This window comes from Gracilinanus agilis, chromosome 3, assembly GCF_016433145.1.
Source record: "Gracilinanus agilis isolate LMUSP501 chromosome 3, AgileGrace, whole genome shotgun sequence".
Taxonomy (NCBI): domain Eukaryota; kingdom Metazoa; phylum Chordata; class Mammalia; order Didelphimorphia; family Didelphidae; genus Gracilinanus; species Gracilinanus agilis.
In genome coordinates, this window is record NC_058132.1 from 62800988 (window position 1) to 62817456 (window position 16469).

The window sequence follows — 16469 nt, forward strand, 5'->3', positions numbered from 1 at the left end:
TTAAAAGGGAGAACCAGCTCATCCATGAGACCAGTAAGTGGTGAAAGTCTCCAGGACTTCAAATGTATCCTAGTGGAAAAGGGGGGGGTGGGGGGTGGAGAAGATCTTAAAATCCTAATCCAGGCTAAATGGACTCTTGCTTAGCAACGGAATTGGAATCTATGTTTCATTTCCTTTGCTTTGATGAAGACAGAATCGCTGTGATGCTAACTATAATTCTAGGTAAGTCTCACAGTCTGATCCTCCTGGGAACTACTCTGTAAAATCTAGAATATTAGAGCTAGAAGAGCTCTAGAACATAGAACATCTTAGTGGAAGGGACCTTAGAACACAAATGTCAGAACTGAAAGAGATGTTCAAATATGGAATTTTAGAACTGGAGGGGACGTCAGAGATCACCTAGTACAATCCCCTCATTTTACAGAGGAGGCGAACCAAAAGACCCAGAGAGAAACAGAAACTGGCCTACAGTTACACAGTAAGGAGAGGGCAAGATCAGGACTAGATCTCCCAAATACTACATCCCAGTAGAACACTTTGTTTCTCAAGGCCATTGAAAAAAGGACCACTTTTTAAAGGCAACTTTTTGTGAGCCATGTGCATATTTTTTAATGACCAATTTTTAATCCTGACCTAATTTATCCTCCCACACATTAATATCCCCAGCCATCTTTCTCCCTACTACCCTTCCCCCTCAGTCCTCCTCTTGGCCAGGGTAAAGTCTTAGAACATAAATCAATTTTAATAGCCCACATTATACCTAATTAGGCAAAACCACTAGGAACAAAATAATGTATTCAAGAGCTAAATATAAAGGATTTTTTAATTATCCCCTATTTCTCCTTGCCTGCTCTCAAGAAATGGATAATCTAGTCTGTGGAGTCCTTTTTTGAGCATGTAAGGTAAAGGCCCAAAGGCACATCTCACTAGTAAATAATCACATTAATAACACACTACAAACAAAGTTATATTGTAGCATTTCACATTCCGTGGAAGAATATATTCTATCATCTTGAATAAAGCTAACCATATTTTTCATAAATTATTGTTGGTTCAGCATACTAGAGTTTTTAGTTTTATTAACATCAAAAATGTATCCAACCATGTTTTTTCATCCATTTTTTAGAATACTTCTAGACAAGAAGAGAGCTGCAGAAGCAAAAAGGACCTCCAGGATCATCCAGTCTAACCTCCTTCATTTTACAGAAAAGGATATTTGAGAACTAGAATGACTGGCCTAGGATCACATGGTAAGATCATGAAAAGGTCAAGACTCATGGAAGAAAGATGGAATAATGGTGGTTTGCTTTAGCTCCAAACTGGCCTTCCATTTTTTGAGTCCTTCAGCTTAAAATCCAACAGCCAAGTGGGGAAACTGTAAAGGAAAGAAAAACATTAATGGATATTTTCCTTCTTATAGATGTAGGTGTGTGATGCTGGCAGTTGGATCTGTTTGGATTTATAGTGTCTTAAGTGAAGTGACCTTTTCTAGCCAAATGCCTGCTGTCTCAGATTGGTATTATTAGATAATGACTGGCTTTCTCCACCGTGCCCCTCAAACTGCCCCAGTCAGCCTCCAACCAGTCTGAAATGAAGAGGGGTCAGGCTGCAGAAAGGCAGTATCAGGGTACATAGTAACGTGGGCTGTCAAAGCCAGCAGGGCCTTTAGAATGGAATATCAGGCCTGGAAGGGATGTTAGAAGACAGAATCAGAGCTACCTGGAACCTTAGACCCTCTCTAACTTAGAGATTCTTAACCTTTTTTTGGGTCCTGGCCCCCATAGGCAGTATCTAGTAAATCTCATGAACTCCTTTGTCAGAATCATGCTTTAAACAAGTAAAAAAATACAGAGGATTACAAGGAAAACCAATTATATGAAAATATAGTTATTGAAATTAAAAAAAAAACATTCTGGGGTGGGGGAGAGGGGAAGGGCAGTTGCAGCTAGGTGGCTCAGTGGATAGAGAGCCAGGCCTAGGAGTTGGAAAGATGTGGATTCAAATCTGTCCTCAGACACTTCCTAGCTGTGTGACCTTGGGCAAGTCACTTAACCCTCATTGCTTAGCCCTTATAGTTCTTTTATATTAAAATTGATACTAAGACAGAAGATCAGGATTAAAAAAAATCATGAACCTCAGGTTAAGTATCTCTGATCTAGACTGACCGCATTTTCTGTATTTATTTCCACTCTTAATTTTACAGAGGAAGAAAGTAAGGCCTACAGGGGAATTGAGTTGGCCAAAAGTCCTTTTGTGGTTACCAACAAATATAAGATTTAAATTAATATCCAGTAACTCCAAGTATTATATTTTATAAAGTTTATAAATAATCACTTGAAGTAGAAAGAAAATAAACTAAAAGAAATAGAAGTTCAAACCTAATTATCTAACAAAAAGTAAACCCACAGGTGTAGATTCTTCTGCCTGGCATAAAGCCCACTTTCTCAGCTGTGATGGGGGGAAAGAGAGAGAGGGGCAGAGCTACGCAAAACTTATATCCTCCCTATGTTAGCTCGTAACATGGGAGGGAACATGGGAAGCTGGGAGTTAGAGTTTTGGAGAGCAAATTCTAATTACACAGCCCATTCATGGGAGAACCTCCTCTCCTGAACACCCCTTCCCTCAAGAACAATGCACTTTGCCCTGAAGCAGAGGGGCTTCCAACAGAGAGAAAAAACAGTACTTGGAGCCTCAAGGAGGTACCATTCTCCATGTTCTGGGTAGCCTTATTCGGTTGTTCTAACATTCAGGCTTTCCATGGAAGCCACGTAGTGAGAGCTGGCAGTACATGGAAGAGCAACAAGAGCTCAGCCACGTTCTGTTTTCATGCCAGAGTAGGAGCAGTTATTTATATTCCTTAGCAAGAACAATGTTTCCAAATAAACTGCACATGCATATTCAGAAGCCGCAGAATGCTGTGATTCTTCCATAGAATTTTAAGATGTGATATTCTGGGACAGTCTGATCCCCTTCTGTCCCACCGTGGAAAGTTGGAGGGGGCAAAAAACTCCCCCAAAACCATGATGGAATGGGAAAAGAACTCTGGAGGCCGGGACCAGGTTGTAAATCCCAGCCACGTAGCATAGCTTTAGGGAGGTAAACCCTCTGGGCCTTCCTTTTCTCATCTATTAAAAAAAAAAAAAGGGTTGGAATAGATTATTTGTGGGGCCCTTGCAGTTCTAACCATCCATCTCTGCCCCCTGCTTCTGTCTAGTCAAGTCCACATCTATTAAGCACCTACTTTGCACCAGGCACTGAGAAAACAAAAAGATGCCAAAGAGTCTCTGCCCACAAGGAACTCATGGGGGAGAATCCATGCAAAAACTATTTGGGAGTCTCAGGGACCAGGAAAGGCATTTGCAGAAGGCAGGATTTCAACGGAGACGGGAAGGAAGCAAAAAGGTGGAAATGAGAGAAAAATCCAGATCTGGGGACCGTCAGAGATGGAGGGTCTTAAGGATCAGCAAAGGAGGCCGGTGTCACAGGACAGGAGAGAGGGGTGGACAAAGGAGTCAAATGATAGGAAGACTAGAGAGGTAGGAAGGGCTCTGAATACCAAAGAGAGGATTTAAGTTTTGATCCCAGGAGATAGATGGGAGCCACTGAAGTTTATTGACATGCTCTGGTCAGACCTGGGTTTCAGGAACATCACTGATGACTGAGTGAGAGATGGATTAGATGGGGAAGAGACTTGAGGCTAAGAGAAACCTATTGCAATAGGAGGGAGGGAGGAGAAGGGAACCAACATTTATTAAGCATCTCCTATGTTCTAGGTGGCGCAATGGATAGAGCATTAGGCTTGGAATCAGGAAAACTCATCTTCCCAAGTTCAAACCTGCCCTCAGATGCTAGTTGTTGGACCGTAGTCAGGTCATTTAACCATGTTTGCCTCAGTTTCCTCATCTGTCAAATGAACAGGAGAAGGAACGGGCAAACCACTCCAGTATCTTTGCCAAGAAAACCCCCAAATGGAGTCATGAAGAATTGGATTCAATTGAAACAACTGAACAACAAAAATGTACCAGGCACCGTGCCAAGTGCTCTACAGAATTCAAATCTGGCCTTACACACTTAACATCTACTGTGATCCTGGACAAGTCACATAACCTCTGTTTGTCACAGTTTCCTCAACTGCTAAATGGGAATAATAATAGCCTCTATTTCCTGGGGCTGCTGTAAGGATCAAATGAGGCCATATTTGTAGTAACAATAGCTCACAAAGTTGGGAAGACCTAAGCTCAAATTCAGACATTTACTAGCTGTGTGACCCTGGGCAAGTCACTAAAAACTTGTGCCTCGGTTTCCACATCAGTAAAATGGGCATAATGATAGCACCCAGGGATTATTGTGAGGATAAAATAGTTGTAAAGTACTGTACAAAATGCTAGTTATTGTTGTTATTTGTGTAGTGCTTTAAAGTTTATAAAACTTGTCTCAATACAATTTTTTTTTCAAACTCTTATATTTTAGGAACAGCTCTAAGACAGAAGGGCAAGAGCTAAGTGATTGGGGCTAATCAACTTGCCCAGGGTCACACAACTAGAAAGTATCTGAGGTCAGATTTGAATCCAAGTCTTCCTGACTCCAGGCCTAACATTCTATCCAATGAGCTCCCTTGTCTCACTGCAATTCCAGGGTAGATAGTATGGGTATATGAATTTTACAGATGAGGAAACTGAGAAGGCAGGGAGGGCAGACAGGGGATAGATAGGCCTGGGGTCAGGAAGGCCTGAATTCAAATCCTGCCTCTGCAGATCATGTCGCCTCCACCTGCCTCGGTTTCCTCATCTGTAAAATAAAGGAAGGAGGTGCTCTTATTATCAAATAAGGTAATATTTGAAATTTGATAATAATTTGGTAATAACAAATGGTAAATTTGATAATAATAAGTAAGGTGATACTTTGAAATTGAAAGCACTATATAAAACTAGCTATTGTTATCATTATTTACCAAAGAGGCAAGATTCAAACCTAGACCTCCTAACTCCAAGACCAGAATTTCCCACAGTGCTCTGCTGCCTCCAATCCCTTCATCTGGCTAAACGAAACCCTCCCTTGGAAGAGGGCTAAAAGATTAGAGTTAAAAAAATCATAGAATTTCAAAGTGGAAAGAGCCTTCAAGGCCAGTGCTCAATCCAGGCCCCTTTTTTTGCTTGCCCAGAAATCTTACTGAACACAATAAAGGCCTCTAATCCCTTTTTCACTCAGCGTGTTTTAATGAGTTAGGAAAAGTACTCTGGAGTGTCTTTCCTTCTCTGAGCCTCAGTTTCCTTCTCAGTAAAAAAAAATAAGAGCTCACTTTAAGATTTTCAAAACAATTTATAAATACTGTCTTATTTGATCCTCACAATAGCCCTGTGGGAATCTATCACAATTCCCATTTTACAGACAAGGAAACTTAAGACTCGGGGAAGATCAAGTGACTTGCCCAGGGACACACCACCAGTAATTATCTGAGGAGGGATTGGAACCTGGGTCTTCAAGACATTAAGTCCAGCATTCTATCCTAATCATCCCTGAATTCCCTCCCTTAGAATCAACCAATCAATAGGCACTGACTAAGTGCCTGCTGTGTGCCAGGCACTGTAAGTGCTGGGGAAGACAAAAAAAGAGGCAAAAGACAATCTCTGCCCTCGAGGAGTTTGATGGAGACAACAAATGAATAAATCCGAGCAACAAGCAGTTCTCTGCAGGATTAAATAGGAAATAATCAGCAGAGGGAAGGCACTAGAAGTAAGAAGGGTTGGGGGAAAGCTTGCAGAAAGTGAGATTGTAGCTGGGATTTAAGTCATCAGAGCAGGGCAGAGGCGGGAGAGTAGTCCGGCTCTAGAGGACAGACAGAAGGCCCTGCAGCTGCAGGGAGGCCAGTGTCACTGGACCAAGAAGAATGTGGTAGGATATAAGGTATAAGAAGACTGAAAGGGTAGGACAGGAGAGGTCAGGATGGGCTTCCAATACAACAAACAGCGGTTTGTCTTTAATCTTGGAGGCAATAGGGAGCCACTGGAGTTTATTGAGTAGGAGGGAAGGGTGGGGGGCACATGTTCATACTGAGCTTTAGGAAAATCACTTTAGTGGCTGAATGGAGGATGGATTGTTCATATAGTTTGTAACTATATATAGGGCTATAGAATTGGGAGTTAAAGCTAGTGGGGAACCTTGGAACAAAGAATGTTAGAAAGAATTTTAGAATTGGAAAGGACTTGAGAATATAAAATGCAAAAAAGAAAAAGTGAAGTTAAAGCTAGAAAAAACTTTAGGAGGGGGCAGCTGAGTAGCTCAGTGGAGTGAGAGTCAGGCCTAGAGACAGGAGGTGCTAGGTTCAAACCCGGCCTCAGCCACTTCCAGCTGTGTGACCCTGGGCAAGTCACTTGACCCCCATTGCCCACCCTTACCACTCTTCCACCTATGAGAAAATACACCGAAGTACAAGGGTTTAAAAAAAGAAAAAACTTTAGGAGATAGAATGTTAGTTTGAAGGGACCTTGGAATATAGAATGTTAAAGCTAAAAGGGCTTTTAGTCCATAGAATGCCAAAAATGGAATAGGCCTTAGAACATAGAATGTCAGAACTAGCAGTGCCCTTAGAACCCAGAATGTCAGAGCTGAGAAGTGTAATGATAAATTGTACAGCCATGCTGAAGTCAAAATGATGGACAGTTACCTGCTTAGAATGTAGAATGAACCGAGCCTAGTAGGAGCTTGGCAGGTGCCAAGGGCAGTTAAGACTCTGGAATAAAAGCCAGGATTTTGAACTGAGAGGGATCTCAGACTTGAGATTGGGTTGGAAAGGGTGGTTTTGGTAGGCCTTAGGTGAGCTTGTTCAACCATCTACCAGCAACCTATTTCAAACTACTTCATCAATCTCTGATCCTGAATTTTCTATCAAGAAGAAACTGCAACACCTTAATTAGCAGAGTAATCTTAATTCAAGGTTGGGCCTGTGTGGCTCAACCAGACGGGCATCTATCAAACCTGATTAACATTTTCCAGAGATCGTCAAACATCATTAGCCTTAATTAGTTAAGGACTTCCTGTTCCCTTCTTCCCAGCTATCACCCTGCTTTCCCTTCCCTAATCCTGTTAGTAATAAATCTTTTAAATTTACAACAAGAATCCTAGGCTTTAGTAAATCACATCCTTGTGATAATTGAAGGGAAGAGGAGTATTACACCTTATTTAATCAGGGTTTAATTCACAGTCAATCTAAGCATTATCCATTAGTACAGTGTCAATTAGACAAAGATATCTGTACAATTCTAACTACAGATTCATTGCCTGGCTGGTAGCTCTGGGATACTGTTTACCTGGAGTTTGGGTTCAGCAGATTCATCACATTTAAACAATAATTACTGTAGTGGGTGGTCCTTTGGGATTCACTAATTATATCTTAAGTGTTTCACTTAGGATTTACATTCACCTTTACCCTGTCCCAGATCCTATCACCATCTATTTCTATAACAGAAGGAACCTTAGAACCCAGAATGTCAGAGCTGGGAGAGGCTATAGAACACAGAATGTCACAGATGGGGGCTTCTTTAGAACTTGGAAAGTCAGAACTGGGAGGGCACTTAGGAAATAGAAAGTTCAAATTTGGATGAGCCCTTAGAACATAGAAGAACAACCCTGAGACTTCACAAATGGCCAATGAAAGTGACCTGCGTACCAAAAATGGAAAGCCCAGAGCCTCCTCTGTTTACAACTTTTATAATAGGTTCATTGAAGGCCTTACCTCCCAAAAAGCCTGGTCATCAAAGTATTTTGCTTCATGTGGTGCCTTCCATATGTTGAAACTTAAAATTAAACCTGTTAAAAATATGTCATGAAAAGTTAAACATTACTTCTATGTGGTTTAATATCCATCCTCTCTAGAGCAGTCAAAATATTAAATTCCCCTAGGTGGCGTCTTGGTGGGGAGCTCCATCTCTTACTGCCAGCTGATCCAGGAAAAAGTCCTGGTTTTACTTGGTTGAGGTTAATTCTTTCTAAAAGAAACTGGCAAAAGCTGTTGTCTAAAAGGGTTCAAATTACACCAAAAGCACTTTGGAAGCCATGTATCTGACACCCTTCCAAGGACAAGATACAAAAAGTTCTTTTTAGAGGGTGGACCATTTACAAATTGACCCATTTAAAAGAAGACAAATTTAAATGAAGCCATTCTCTCCATAGCTGCCTTGCTGAAACCTGGAGCTTATGGGTGTGGAGATCCCCAAACCTTCCCCTTGCCTTTCATCCTGCTCTTGCATAATTGTCAGTAAATGCTTTGTAGAGACCACCCTTCCCTGCCCCTCCAGAGGCTTTTCTCTGATCTTCAGTGGCACCACTGAAGCACCAGGCCCCTTCCTTGTTGTCTTTCTGATGGGCCGCCTTCTTTCCCAGTCATACTCATTTCTGATATCATTTACATCACTTCTCTGATGTAAGACACCATAGGGAAAATGTCAGGTCCTACTTGCATTTGCCATCCATCTTTCCATTGATCACCAGTTCATAGGAGCCTAGGATTAAGAGCTAGAAGGGTCCCTGGAAAGATCCTAAAACTTAGGCTTTGGACCTTCTCAGCTTTCTGGATTTCCTTCCAATCTCAGCTAAAATCCCATCTTCTCTAAGAAGCCTTTCCCAATCCCTCTTCATTCCAGTGCCTTCTCTCTGATGATTATCTCTAATTTGGCATGCCTGATCTCTTGTTTCTATGTATTGTTTGCATTAGACTTGAAGCTCCTTGAGAACAGGACCTATGTTTTGTCTTTATATGCCCAATGACCAGCACAGTACCTCGTACACAATAGGTGCTTAATAAATATTTGACTTGATCTTGAGCTGGAAGGGACTTTAGAGCCATCTAGTTTAGTGGTTCCCATTTAGCGGTTGACAAACTCCCAATGGATTCATGATGATGGTTTAAAGCAATGGTGGCGAACCTATGGCACTTGTGCCACAGACGGTTTGCAGAGCCCTCTCTGTGGGCACAAGTGCTGTTGCCTGCCAGAATTCATTACTAGAAAGCCAGAGGGACTTGGGGCAGAGCTGCTCCCTTCCCCTTCTCCATGTGCCTGAGGACATTCCTCACTTCCCCTGCCCCTCTGCCCAGCAACCAATGGGAGTGCTTCCTCCCTCCCTGTCTGGGGTAAGGCACTGGGAGAAGGGGCATGGCATAGCACACAGTCTCTAAAAGGTTCACCAGGACTGGCCTAAGGGGTTCATTGTAAAAATTCTTTAATGGAGCAAGGAAACAGTCAAGCATTTATTATGCACCTAATATATATCAAACACTTTTACAAATATTTTTTCATTTGATCTTCACAGTGATCCTGCAAGGTAGGTGCTAATATTATCCCTATTTTACACATAAGGAAACCAAGGTAAAGAGGAGTGAAGTGATTTGCTCAGGATCACACAGCTAATAAGTAGCTGAGTATAAGTATACATATATATATGTATATATATATGTGTATGTATAAATATATGCATATATAATATATGCATATAGATATAGGTATAGTATAGGTATAAGTATAGATATAGGTATAGGTATAGGTATAGATTATAGATATAGAGATATAGATGTAGATATAGATATAGATATAGATATAGATATAGATATAGATATAATCTGAGGCCAGCTTTGAACTTGGGTCTTCCTGACTCCTGGCCAACCCTCTCTCCACTGCATCATCTAGTTGCCAGACTTTACTGAATCCCATCACCCAGTGCAGCCTTTGGCCTACTTGTTTTCAGGAGCCTGAATTACAGAGATTCCATTTAAACCTTATATGAGGAGAGAGATTTCTAAAGAACTTGCTTCCTGCCCTGCCCCTGCCATGGCCTCAGGTTGGTTGGCCCTATTTCATTCCACAGGTTTCCAAAACCTGTTGATTTTCTCAGAAATTCAATAACCATTGTCACATGAATTAGTTCCATTGTGCGAATTAATTAGATTCATCATGGCAGGCGTGTCCTTGGCCTACCAGTCTACTCTAGGCCAGGATGAGAGGCATATTTGTTGTTCAGTTGTTTCCATCTTGTACTGACTCTCAATGACCCCATCTGAAGTGATAGCTTTTATTGGATTAGTGTGCAAAAATGCCATTTCCTTCTCCATCTAATTTTACAGATGAGGAAACTGAGGCCAAAAAGGTGAAGTGACTTTCCCAGGGTGGCACAGCTAGTAAATGTCTGAGGTCAAATTTGAATTCAGGTCTTCCTGACTCCCCACTGCACCATCTAGCTGCCCAATGAGGGGGCATATACCTTTGAACACATTAGCAAGTATCCCACAAATGGCACGGCATATCAGAATTGCTCTTCCATCAGAAATGAATTTGGCAGGGGGTGGCTAGGTGGCTCAGTGAGTTGAGAGTCAGGCTTAAAGATGGGAAGTCCTGGGTTCTCTTTCCTGATTAAAGACTTGGTTTTGCTGACTACTTTAGTGGCTCTGTGCTTTTCTAAGTTGACACTTCAGACACTTCCTAGCTGGGTGACCCTGGGCAAGTCACAACCCTCATTGCCTAGCCCTTACTGCTCTTCTACCTTGGAGCCAATACACAGTATTGATTCTAAGGTGGGGGGTAAGGGTTAAAAAAAGAGAGAGAAAGAAATGTGGCAAACCGAAACATTTATTAAGTGCCTGCATCTTACAGGGCATTGTGCCATGCACTGGGGGAAATAAAAGTCAGACAAGCCACAGTCCCTGTCCTCAAAGGACTCACAATCCAGGTAACTAAAGTTCAGCCTTTCAAGTGCTAACTATCTCCCTCTCTGTCCCCCTCCCCAAAAATGGTCTCAACTATTTAGGGCAGGAAATCTTTCTAAAATGTATGTCTCAAGTACCTGGGCAGATAAGTAGTTTAGTGAATGGAGTACCCAGCCTGAAGTCAAAAAGACATATCTTCCTGAGTTCCAATCTAATCTCTAAGACACGAACTGTGTGACCCTGAGCAAGTGACTTCACCCTGTCTGCCTCAGTTTCCTCATCTGTCAAATGAACTGGAGAAGGAAATGGTCAACTACTTCCTTATCTTTGCCAGATGGCCTTGGGCAAGTGACTTCACCCTGTCTACCTCAGTTTCCTCAACTGTCAAATGAGCTGGAGAAGGAAATGGCAAATCACCCCAGTGTCTGCTGAGAAAACCTCAAATGGGGTCACTCTCAGGACTGAACGAGTCAAACAAAGGCTATCAAATAGAGTTTTCGCCTTTCCCTGGTGCCAAAGGGACAATGAATATTGATCTTAATGAATATGGAGAAGCCCATGAGTTCTCCATCCCTGCTCTCAAGTTTTCTGCCTTGGTGACCTTGGGCGAGCAGCCAGGTTCTAGGATGGAGATCTGGCCGAGATCTCTTCCTCTGTCCCGCCTTTTCAGATCCTCCCCAGGCATGAGCACCAGCTCTCTTAACATCCTTGCTTGAAATGGAAGCTCCTGGAGAGGAGACGAGTTTGTTGTGAGCTTCGAATCCCACGGATTCCCCCATCCCAAAGCTTCTTCTGTGCCAGCGAATATATTGGTCTGAGGAACTTCTCTGGACAAGTGGGCACTTACATGTTTGCTGACAGGAATGGACCACTTGAATCTAATCCCCTCCTGCTAGAGATGTGGAAAATGAAGTTTCAGAATGTCTAGTGACTTGCCTAAGGTCACCCGGTCAACGAGTCAAGACAATAAGTAATTATGAAGTGTCCACAATGTGCCAGGCCCTATGGTAGCAAGAACTAAAACTAGAACTTGGATCCTCTCACTCCAAATCCCATCACTTAACTTCTAATTGCTGGAGGCAGTTTGGTGCCCAGTGGAGAGAGCAACAGGCCTAAGAGTGCAGAAGAACTGAATTCAAATCCAGCCTCAGACCCTTACTAGCTATATGACAAGTCATGAAATCTCAATTTCCCTTGGTTTTCTCAGCTACAAAATGGTGATGATAAATAAGTCCCTGCCTTTCAGGATTGTTGTTATAAAGGTCAAAGGAAATAATATTTGTAAAGCACTTAATCTGGCGCCTGGCACATAGGAGGTGCTTAACCAATTTCTTGTTTCCTTTCTTTTCTGGGTTCAATTTTCCTCCCTTTAAAGTAGGATCATGAGAAATGTGGATCCTATAACTTCAGAAAACCTAGGTGGAAATTTTCGTGATGATACCTGTCTATGACATAACTCACTTGAATAACGTACAAGGCAAAACCAAATGGATCTTTTGGGAAACAGAAGGAAAAAGCCAGTGAGGGTCGTACTGACCTGTCAGGACACCCCCTACCAGCCCCATGGCCATGGGCAGGCTCAGAGAGCCGGCTGAAATCAGAATCTTGTTGCCAATCCTGAAGGGACAAAACAGATGCGTTCATACTCGGGTTTCAGGCAGCCTCACGTGTCCTCAGTGACGAGAGAAACCCAGTCTGGGGCATTGCTGCTGCTGATGTATGGAGGACCCAGGAGGATTAGGGGCCAGGTGTGGGCTAAGAAGGGAGCTGGCGGCTGGACATTTTCCATCCCAGAAGCCAACAGTGACCAGAGCTTGGGGAGAAGGGGAGGGAGGGGAAATTCCTGTCAGGGCAGCTACCAGACAGACTTTCTGTGTGTGTCTGTGTGTCTCTGTCTGTGGGTCTTTGTGTATCTGTGCCTGTGTGTCTATGTGCCTTTGTGTGTCTTTGTGTTTCTCTCTCTATGTGTATGTATGTCTCTGTGTGTGTCTGTGTGTGTCTGTGTATGTATGTGTATATGTGTGTCTTTGTGTGTCTGTGTCTCTGGGTTTCTGTGTGTGTATCTCTCTGTGTCTGTGTTTGTATGTGTCTGTATGTCTCTGTGTGTCTGGGTGTCTCTGTATTTCTCTGTGTGTGTCTCTGTGTGTGTCTTTGTGAGTATGTGTGTGTATATGTGTGTCTTTGTGTGTCTCTGTATTTCTCTGTGTGTGTATATGTGTGTCTTTGTGTGTCTATGTGTCTCTGGGTTTCTGTGTGTGTGTATCTGTTTGTGTGTGTGTTTCTCTGTATGTGTCTGTGTGTCTGTGTGTGTCTTTGTGTGTCTGGGTGTCTCTGTGTGTCTGTGTGTATGTCTTAGTGTATCTGTGTGTCTCTGTGTGTCTCTGTTTGTGTCTTTGTGTGTCTGGGTGTCTCTGTGTGTCTGTGTGTATGTCTTTGTATGTCTGGGTGTCTCTGTGTGTCTGTGTGTGTGTCTTTGTGTGTCTGGGTGTGTAAGCCCCTCATTTTACTGAGGAGAGGGGAAGTGACTTGCCCCAAGTCCCACAGCTAGTAAGTGTCTGAGGAGGGATTTCCTGGTCTTCTCCCCTCCCCTGGCTGCTCCCGATGGATCAATTCCCTTCCAACTCTAGAATCTAAGATTCTCTGATCCTACAACTACAAAGGATTTCCAGATCTACAGGATGGTTGTCATCCTCTGGGTCTAAGGGGCGCATGGGTGAGGGAGAACCAAAGGACCTACAAGGACAGGTTGGTCCAGCCAGTGGGCCTAGCCACCAAGAGAATGTAGATCAGCCCTCCCAGCAGTGCGGGCAATCCGAAGGTGGAATGAACTCCACAGGTGTCATGAAGCCTGATGACCTGGTTAAAGCATCCCTGGGAAGAAAGGAAAGATCAGATCTTTGGGAAAGGTGGAGAGCCCTGCCCTGCCAGGTCACATATCCTTAGACTCACAGACCTGCCTGGCCTCCCAGCAAGAATCCCTGCCTACAGTAAGCCCTTTCTCCCTCTGGTCTGTCCTAGACATAAAGCCAGATTGGTTTTCTGACTGCACAGGTGTAATCGTGTCACTCACCCCTCTGTCCCAACACCTTCCAGGGCTCCCTAGTGCCTACTTCATTAAAGAGACAAACTCCTGATGCAGAGCAAAGTGACCAGAACTTTGGAAAATGATACAGGTGATGACTATAGCAATGGAAATGGAGAGAACAAGAATGAAACCATGATTATTTCAATGATTTCAAATTCTAATTGCCTTCTCAAGATGTGGAGGAGAGGCAAGAGGGAGGAAGAGAATTAGGAACTCAAATTCTTAAAAAATGAGTGTTATTTTTTTCACGTAATTGGGAAATATTCAACAAAACAAATAAAAATATATTTTAAGAAATGATGATGGCCAAGCTTGGTCCCAAGAGGAACTATGGGAAGGCAGCTCCCCAATACTATTTGCAAGAGTGGACCATGGATGCTTCCACTGTTAGACTTTTTCCATATATTGGTAGGTTTCACTGAACTGTTGTTTCCACCTTTTTAACTCTGTCATAAAAGATGGTTCCCTTGGAAGAGGAGGGGAATGGAATACACTGAAAAATGTAGGTATCCATAAAAATGTATTTAATTGGGGGCAGCTGGGTGGCTCAGTGGATTGAGAGCCAGACCTAGAGACGGGAGGTCCTAGGTTCAAATCTGGCCTCAGACACTTCCCAACTGTGTGACCCTGGGCAAGTCACTTGACCCCCATTGCCTACCCTTACCATTCTTCTGCCTTAGAACCAAGGCATAGTATTGATTCTAAGGTGGAAGGTAAGGGTTTAAACATGTATTTAATTTTCTAAAAAACTTAAAGCACCCCCAAAAATGAAAATGCAAGTTTCTTAGATAGGCATTTATGGCCTTTCCAAATCTATACCGATGTATTTACCTGCGTGGTCTTCAACGTGGTAATTAACCTCCCTGTGCCTCACTTACCCCATATGTCAAAAGAAGGGATTGGACTCTGAGGTCTCTACTAACTTTAAGATTCTGGAAACATCAACAAAACAATTCTTCCATGAGCATCCAATCTCAAGGCCATAACCTGTAGCACCATTACCGGCAAATACTTGTCTCCTATTACTGCAATCGTGCCTGCAGAAAACCCCAGCGCCATGGCAATCCAAGGCGATTTGATGAGGATGGTGCTGACCCCAACAACAACCCCTCCGGCCAGTGTTGCTCTGTGGACATGGGTCTGTGGAAAGATGATTCAAACATGGGGAAACTGAGGCATAGGGAGACCCAACATCATGCCACAAAGCGAGGGCAAGGCTCAAATACCCCTTGTATTCATTCTTGCTACCCAAGCCAGCTGGGATTGAGACAAGGAATGGAGAGATGGGAGCAACATTTGGTGATGTTCTGACAAAGAGAAAAAGTCCTGAGGTGGAGTTCCCCTGAGGCAGGCTTTACATGCCCTCCTCTTACCATACTGATTTTCCCATTAGAGTGAGTGGCAGCTGAAAACGACATGGCAGTCACTGCGCTGACAGCAAGGGCATAATAAGTGTTGTATACAGCAGTTTCCTTCTCACCAGGATTGTGTAATAGGGCAGAATTGAAGGTTGGCCAGAAGATCCATAAGAAAAGGGTACCTGGAAGACAGAGTTGGTGATAGACTGAGAGAGTCTCTTGTTATCATAAACAGGTTAATTCATTCTCCCAGGCACATTTGAATATGGAATGTTTGAGGCTCCAGAGGCCATTTCCAAGACTCCTTAAAACTCTGATAGTCTTAAGGAGTCTCAGAAAATAGATATTATGCAAGTTCCTAACCTCCTTCCCACCACCCCATCCTCTACCACACCCTCCCTTAGAGTTCTTCCCCTCAAGAAAGTTAAAACTTAACCACCACTTGGACAGGCACAGCAGGAGTCACCCAGATCACCACTGGGAAAACTGTCCCCTCTGTCCCCAAATCACCTCATGTAGGAAACAGACACCTCTTGAAGAATAGATTCTGCTCTCCAACTACATAATTTATAAATGAATAGATAATTATACAGATGTTGGAAGTATGTGCTCAAAACATTTCGACTGACCAGGTAAGTGATCCAAGAAAAATCTAGAGATCCCTATGTGAGAACACAAATGTCAGAACTGCTCAGAGGGGCCTTAGAACAAATAATATGAGATCTAGAAGGCCCCTTAGAACCCAGAATGTCAGAGCTGGGAGAGAGCTTAGAACAGAGAATGTCAGAACTGAGAGGGAGCTTAGAACAGAGAATGTCAGAGCTGGGAGAGATCTTAGAACACAGAATGTCAGAGCTGGGAGAGACCTTAGAACACAGAATGTCAGAGCTGGGAGAAACCTTAGAACACAGAATGTCAGAGCTTGGGGAGCCATTAGAACACAGAACCAGAGATGGGAGAGATCTTAGAACACAGAATGTTAGAGCTGGAAGAGACCTTAGAACAGAGCATGTCAGAGCTGGGAGAGACCTTAGAACAGAGAATGTCAGAGCTGGGAGGGATCTTAGAACAGAGAATGTCAGAGCTGGGAGAGACCTTAGAACAGAGAATGTCAGAGCTGGGAGAGACCTCAGAACAGAGAATGTCAGAGCTGGGAGGGATCTTAGAACAGAGAATGTCAGAGCTAGGAGAGACCTTAGAACAGAGAATGTCAGAGCTGGGAGAGAGACCTTAAGTTCTTCTCATCTAAGTTACTTATTTTATAGATAAGAAAAAGCAGAGAGATGAAGTGGCTTAGCCGAGAATATCCAGAAAGATACAGAGTCAATATCCT

General features: G+C 43.1%; 1 protein-coding gene across 1 annotated transcript in view; it reads right to left on the reverse strand.

Moving 5' to 3' along the window:
- Positions 1-1298: 1298 nt before the first annotated feature.
- The window catches only part of LOC123243159 (RH-like protein), a 33159-nt gene continuing 17988 nt past the window's right edge, over positions 1299-16469 (reverse strand). Inside the window, exons 5-10 of the mRNA XM_044671346.1 lie at positions 15152-15318; positions 14781-14918; positions 13431-13564; positions 12231-12310; positions 7733-7806; positions 1299-1375 (exon numbers count right to left, since the gene is read on the reverse strand). Coding sequence (XP_044527281.1) covers positions 1349-1375; positions 7733-7806; positions 12231-12310; positions 13431-13564; positions 14781-14918; positions 15152-15318 — 620 coding nt within the window. The 3' untranslated portion in view covers positions 1299-1348. The remainder of the gene's footprint in view (positions 1376-7732; positions 7807-12230; positions 12311-13430; positions 13565-14780; positions 14919-15151; positions 15319-16469) is intronic.